The sequence below is a fragment of the Lactuca saligna genome, chromosome 4 (assembly GCF_052625555.1).
Source record: "Lactuca saligna cultivar CGN05327 chromosome 4, ASM5262555v1, whole genome shotgun sequence".
Taxonomy (NCBI): Eukaryota; Viridiplantae; Streptophyta; class Magnoliopsida; order Asterales; family Asteraceae; genus Lactuca; species Lactuca saligna.
The window spans coordinates 77,240,079-77,247,912 of NC_136420.1; the positions used below are offsets into that span (position 1 = coordinate 77,240,079).

At 29.2% G+C, this 7,834-nt stretch overlaps 1 protein-coding gene across 1 annotated transcript in view; it reads right to left on the bottom strand.

Moving 5' to 3' along the window:
• The window catches only part of LOC145042168 (aspartic proteinase A1-like), a 53,628-nt gene extending 46,052 nt beyond the window's left edge, over positions 1–7,576 (bottom strand). The window contains exons 1-3 of the mRNA XM_078990554.1: positions 7,439–7,576; positions 6,858–7,241; positions 6,590–6,650 (exon numbers count right to left, since the gene is read on the bottom strand). Coding sequence (XP_078846680.1) covers positions 6,590–6,650; positions 6,858–7,235 — 439 coding nt within the window. The 5' untranslated portion in view covers positions 7,236–7,241; positions 7,439–7,576. The remainder of the gene's footprint in view (positions 1–6,589; positions 6,651–6,857; positions 7,242–7,438) is intronic.
• Between the last annotated feature and the right edge of the window lie 258 nt (positions 7,577–7,834).

The following is a 7,834-nucleotide window of genomic DNA, read 5'->3' on the forward strand; positions in this document are numbered from 1 at the left end:
TTTTGGTTTTTAGTTTGGGACTTGGTTTTGGTTTAAGTTGGACCAGAAGTAAAATGGTCATTTTACCCTATGTATGTATTATGCATCATGGTTTGGAACCCAATTGCTAATTGGGTGATATTTTGGTATTGTTAGCTCGGGAAGTTGTCTGTGCAGCAACTAAGGACTTCTTGCAGTGAACTTCATCATTCGAGGTGAGTCTCCTTTCATAGAATCTGTGGGTCGAAGGCATCAAGACCGGCCCACTAGTATTGATATAGCTTACTGACTGTCTTTGTAATAATTATTAAGGTGGTATTTGAGATATGCATGATTTTATGTGGTAGTGGTAGGAGGTGACATGCGCCTAATATCTGGTTAATATAGACCGAAGGGGTAGGCCAGGCAGCCAAATATGCCTGACATCATGTTATGCATTATATTATGTGGTAGTGGTAGTGGTGAAATAGACCCGGTATCCGGTTGAAATAATCTGAAAGAGTAGGTCGCACACCCAGATATGCCTGACAGTATGTTATGAATGATATTATGTGGTATTGGTAGGGGTGTAATAGACCCCGCAACCGGTTGAAATAGAACAAAAGGGTAGATTGGGCACCCATATATGCCTGACAAGGGTAGGTCGAGCACCTAGATATACTTGGCAGTATCCGACTGAAATAGATCGAAGGGGTAGGTTGGGCACCCAGGTATGTGTTTGCATTATATGTGGTATTTGGGGAACTCACAAAGTTTTTTGCTTACGGTTTTCAGTTTTAGTTTCAGATAATCCAGTTTTCGAACGAAAGAGCTTGGGACGTTCGTAACACATACACCTTTGTTTTCCGCAATATGTGATCTTCGGGATTAAAATATTATATTTGTTTTATTTGAAATGCTTTTCAATGTCTTGAACAAACTTACAATAGTGTTTTGATTACAATAAAAGTGAAAATTTACCTTGGATTTTTGGGTCATTACATTTTTAATGTTTCGTATCCAAACACTTAAGCAATAAGCTATAAGGTCTCTATCTTTTCCCTATCCGAACACCATCTTAATATGGCAATATACTTCTCACTTTTTACACATTTGTTCCTTAATATTTTCTTCACATTTAGTCCTTAATATATTTTTTGTTACAAAATAAGTCATTGCTGTTTTGTACACATTGAATACTTATGACCAGTTTCTTATGGTTTTTCTCACGGCATCCTACGGGAGACAATAATTAATGATGTTTTCGGGGTTGTTTATGTTTATGGTCACTGCGACGTTAGTTGCTTAAGTTATGTGTTTCGCTTATGTCATGTGTTTTGGACGTCGTAACTTTTTCATACAATATTATATTTTAACAATCTTTGTATCCACGCATTTGTATTTAAGTATACTACATTTTTCGTTTAAATTATTCTTGTTAAAACGTAATATGTATTTTTGTTGATGATCTTTATATACATGTGTTCTTTATGAATATATGTATGAACATTTTTTTAATAAAGTCATAGGTAAAAATTTATTATTTTGTAATGGGAGTAATCTAAATGAAAATTGTAGTAGATTCAAATATGAACACGTGGATATAAAGATTGTTAAAATCCGAAATCGTATGAAGAATTTACGACATTCAGAACAAAAAGCTTAAGCACCAAGGAATTGAGGCAACGATGACTATAAGCATAAACAACATTGGCAGCTCATTAATGATTGTCTCATATAGGATGACATGAAAAAAAACCTAAAGAAACCGTTTATAATTACTGAATATGTACAAAAACAACTGAGTTATTTTGCAACGAAAAAAATTGAAGGACTAAATGTACAAAAACGAAAGAGAACAAAATGTGTACAAAGTAAGAAATATATTATTATATTAATTCATTATTACTGGTTTACTCGGTGATAAGAACTGAATGTATACAGTTAAATAAGTTGAATGGACAAGTATAGGCGGAAAATAAAAACTCAACAACAATATATATATATATATATATATATATATATATATATATATATATATATATATATCCCTTAGCATTCTCCAACCGTCGAGGATTATTGTATTAATCGAAAATTTAGGAATAATCCGTCTTAGCAGAATTAATCGGTCAACAAAAGTAAAAAAAAAAAAAAAAGTCACAAAAACTAAAAATTAAAAAAAAAAAAATCTAAAACTCAACTTTTTTACTCCACAATTTTCAAATTTTAAAAATTTCAAATATTATACCAAAATTTTTATATTTTCGTATTTTCGTATTTTCAAAATTTCTTATTTTCTAATTTTGAAGTACTTGTTTTTCTTAAAATATATTAATATTTGATTAATTTTAATATCTATCTCTTCTAATAAACAAATCTTAAGTTTGCCACATATCCATTTTCTTTTCTAGCAACCTTATTTGCCACATGAACCATTCTAAGTTCTTGCTGCTCTTATTAGTTCTATTCCACTAATTGTGGTTATAGTTCCAATTGACGTTCAAAATTTGAAAGAAAAAAAAAATTATATACTAATTATGAATTTTGAATTCTTTGTTTGATATAAATAGTATCTTAAATTTACGAAGTCAATTCATTATTTGATATAAATCATATCCTAAATTATAATTCGAATTCATTGATATCTAATTAAACATTCTAATTTAAATAGCCTAAAATTATGCTTTATCCCATAAATTAAGGATTAATAAACGGACACGCCTTTTTTTTCTTCAAAATCATATTAAATTTTCTTTTTATATATACCATCAGCCCATAGAATCGATCGAACAAGAACTTCTCTTGTTTCTACGTATTTCGTTTGCTATACAATCATAACCAAATAAACGAGAATATACAAGCTAACTTCTATCAAAGTTCGTTGCTATAATATTCAATGTATGTTGGTGTTTGTGTTGGTTTCTATTGTTGTGTATGGTTCATGCTTATTAGGTTTTGGTTATCTTGGTTCTCTTTTCTTCCTACATATACAAATAAATAGAAAATCAAAGTACTATTTTTAAGTATCTGTAGTCATGCTGTCTTTTACTCTTTGTCTTCATAAAACATTAAATATTAAAGATCTTTCAGTGGTATGTCTCATATAGAGTAAATAATTAATCTCATAAGTTTTTTTTTTTTTTTTTCTGCATTTTTTCTATTTGCCAACATTTTTATTTTTTGTTTTCTATAATTTTTTTTTGGATTTGTGTATGTGTAGCACTGTATGTTTTGATGAAACATGAAATAGCAATGTGCCTCCAATGGTATGTCTTATATAACATCCTACTTTTATAGATACATAGTACAAGTTTTAAGTTTTAAATCAATTAGTAAAGTGCATTGCTAATTTTTTTACTTATTACACATGGACCTTTATGTTAAATAATTTTTATATAGCATCCTACTTTTAATTCACACTTGCATATTTATTTTAATCAAGTATCAAGAACATTGACATTGCTATAAAAGTAGGTATAACTATGTGAACCCATCTACTATTCAAATGTTTACTGTAACTTAGTTTCAACTTTTTTTTTTTTATTTATACTATTAATTTATACTCAGCAACTAAGCAAAATGAATGATTGTTTTATCCAAATATTTTATTATTTTTTGAAGTGATGATAATTAGTTTATTTCATTAAACCTTTCAAGTTTCAATACTATATATATATATATATATATATATATATATATATATATATATACACTAGCCGTTTGCCCGCGCAAAGCGGCGGTGGCGAATAGTTTCTTTCAACCAATTAGTTCCATTAAGAGACACGTTATATTTCTAAGAACACTTGCACCATTATCGATCGGTTTCACAAAAATAAAAAATGCAATGCCAAAACTAAAAAAATATTGTGGTGGTGGATTCCATAGAGAAAAAGGAGATGCAGATTTGAATTAGTCTCCAGTCAACTATATTTTATGCAAAAAATTAGGGAACTCCAATTTGAATGAGCTTTTAAATTTCAAACGATTTGTCGAAAAGAAGTGTTTCAGATTTCGAATGCACCAGATACCAGATAAAATATATTTTAAGAGTACAAGATGGATCAAAATTGATGAAAATACTAATTCAATCCATAAAAATAAGGAAATACTAATTTAAAAATGCTTTTAATACTTGTATCCCTAGCATTATCATTTGTAAGATATATATTATAATATTATTATATTAATAATTGGTTGTACTTTAAGCTTAAAGATTTGAACGTCTTAAAAAATATTATTATTATATTGATTCTATTTATAGAAATAATAAGATTTCTTTTATAAGGTAATATATATATATATATATATATATATATATATATATATATATATATATATATATATATATATATATATATATATATATATATATATATATATATATATATATATATATATATACCAATCGATTAACTTGATAACTATTTTAACAAAATGCCACAAACATAAACTTAAAGCTTTTACAAAATGTTTAGCTTTAAATAAGTGTATATCATCTTCATTTTAAAGTAATTGTGGTTTGTTTGTTTGTTTTTTTTTTATCTTTTTATTTTGCAGATTCAAAGAAGAATATGGAGTATACCGATTAAAGACATTAGAAAATTTAGAAAATTATATACAAATAATAAAAAATCCAAAAATATTTATACTACAATCAGTTGTTCAAAATCTATACAATACACAAGTTTTTAACATGAATGCGAATAATGATAGTTTGAGGGTTTTTTTTTTCGTGTATAATTGTTTATTTTTTCACATTAATTATACCAAAATTAAATGTTTCCTATTACACCATTATGTTTTTCCCATTAATAATGATTTATATAACATTATTTAATTATTGTAAAATTTTTAGATAATTATTAAAATTATTATGAATGACGATCCTACACTTACCCGTATAAGATCAATTATTATATACATATAATTGTTTGTAATAATATGATTTTTTTTATCAGATAACTTCTTTTACTGTCAACCGTATAACACACATGTTATAACCTAGTTTTATTAATAATCTATAGTTCGTCAAGACGAGACCCATCCGAGAGGGTGAGCGATAGGGCGACCGTCCAGAGCTTATCTTTTAAAGACACCCAAATTTTTTATGGAAATTGTGATAGTACAAATAATTTTCTTTCAATTATTGAGTAATTATAAACTTACGGGCTTGAAAATTTATTTTGAAATTGATTTCTTAATAAAACTTTATTTGGAAAAGACATTTAATCTCGCATTTGAAAATATTTCTTAGAGCCATAATCGTGGTTTTTAGGAATCATTTCACCACCCACCGTTGGGTTTCTCATATGGATATTTTAACTTTTAAAATCATTGATTAATGGTTTGTTCGTTGTCCTATCTATCGGTCATTCGGCCTGAGATACGAAACAAGGATTGTGTTTTCAATGGACAGAACTTCAAAAATGGTCCAGTGATTTTCGAAAATATCAAGTTTAGTCCTTAAGTTCAGAAAACCTCATAGATGGTTCCTGTGGTTTCAAAACTTTTAACAGATGGTTCTTTTCGCTAACTCCGTTAGCTTTTAGCCGTTAAGTGAAGGGAAAATCTGTCATTTCACAATCACAGGGACCATTTATGAAGTTTTACATTTTTTTTAAAAAAAATGAAAAAAATATAATTATTTAATATTAAAGGGTCCCTCTCTCTCTCTCTCTCTCTCTCTCTCTTCTGTTTTCTTATTCGTCTAGCACCACACAAACACATTGTTGTCCCCATTCATGCTCTCGATATTGATAGTCTAATAAATCGGTTGGAAAATGGGGAATATAAGTCGTGCACTGAAGGTGTTCGACGAATTGCTTGAGAGAACATCTTTGCCCACATTCATCATCTTGAGACACTGCATCGGATTTTCCAGTGAATAGATCCCTTCAAAGTTTAGTGAGAGATAGTGTGTGATTGAGTTCTTGATGGTCGTCGGTAAGAGAGAGAGAGAGAGAGAGAGAGAGAGAGAGAGAGAGAGACCCTTTAATATTAAATAATAATATTTTTTTAAGAAAAAGGTAAAACTTCATAAATGGTCCCTGTGATTGTGAAATGACAGAAATGCCCATCTGTTAAAAGTTTTGAAACCACAGAGATCATCTGTGAAATTTTTTAAACTTAGGGACTAAACTTGATATTTTCAAAAACTATAGGGACCATTTTTAAAGTTTTACCGTTTTCAATAGTGCTCAATAGTCACACGTGGCTACAAGGTTGGATCCAATTCCTGATTTCTCTCAGTCACCCAGAATGTGAAAGGTCAATTTTATATATAACCAACTTTTACTGTTCATATAAAAACAAAACTTTGGTAGAAATTTTTGTAGCATATCTTTTTATATTGTGAATAACCAAACCTAAACAAATCCACTTCTATATTTTAAAACTTCATATTTGTTGGAATTTTTTCCAACACTATTACTTTTTAAGTGTGAGAGTTGTACGAGTATAAGAGTATCAATTTTTTCCAACACTATTAATTTTTTCCACTATGAGTATGAACCTAGTACTGTTTGAGTTATACCGATGCTAACAATTACGTGGAATCTGGTGATTTACTCTATAGCCTCTAGGCATGTTCAAAAATGTTTATAGTAGAACATGATAAAAGTAACTCACTAACCATTCTTTTTGTAGGTGCTTGACTGACTTGACTGGTATTTTGTGTGGAAATAGCAAGATACCTGCACATGTAGCATATATATATATATATATATATATATATATATATATATATATATATATATATATATATATATATATATATATATATATATATATATATATATATATATATATATATATATATATATATATAACCTTAGCGAACGTTAACTTTCTGTTCATCGTACTCATTGATGTTTTATTAAAATGATGTAAGACATGCTTACCGAATATGAACATTCAGACGATGGCACCCACAAGTTAGAACTACCCGTGTCAAATACGACTTTAAACTTCTGAGGTGGGGTGCCAATGCCTATCTCACCAAAATATTGAGCATCCATATAGTTCTTCAATGCTACAATATCGGGCTCTTGGGAATCACCAAGATTCTTTGAACTTTGCCTATACTTCCTTATAAACGTCTTTAAGTTATAATCACCATTATTCAAAGCAAGGAGGGAAGCTATATCATCTGTTGATTCGGATTTCACTTTTTTCAGTCCAATCCTAACAAGCCCATCAGTTGATGTGGAAAATACCGGAGTGTAGAAAAGGGTTGACAAGAACATTGAAATTGCTAGGATTTTTAGTTTACTCCCCATGTTGACCTGAAGTGGGTCCACCGTTAACATTAATTAGCATATGTTACCATGTATATATATAACAAAAACTCAAAACTTGATCAAATATAAGTTTCTGCTTATATATAAGCCATAAACCAAACAGGTTACCACTTTTTTAATAATTTCACATTTGAGACAAACTACGAAGTAGTAGTGATATATTAAGAAAACGAACAACGTACAGATCTCACCGACTGGTTGATTTCTTCTTTCTTTTGGAAAAATAAAACCAAATGCAACCTCAACTCCCGTTAACCTTTAGTTGAAAAATTAAACCACGAATATTAATAAAATACAGACTGAACTAATTCCGCTAATCCTCAAGGAATTTAGGGTTCATATAGAGTGAATGAATATATAGCTAACGCAACGCCGAATATCTCTCAGTTCTAACTGTCCAGTTACTCGGTTACGTGATCTCATCCGTATATTGTAGATACAGTCGTGTCGCTCTAATATGATGAGATTTTTGTGGTTTGACCAAAGCACACCTTATACTTTGGAGTTAAGATCATTTAGCTCCTAATGGTTTTGGCCACAATTCTATTTTGGTACATATAATTAATCTATGCTCATGC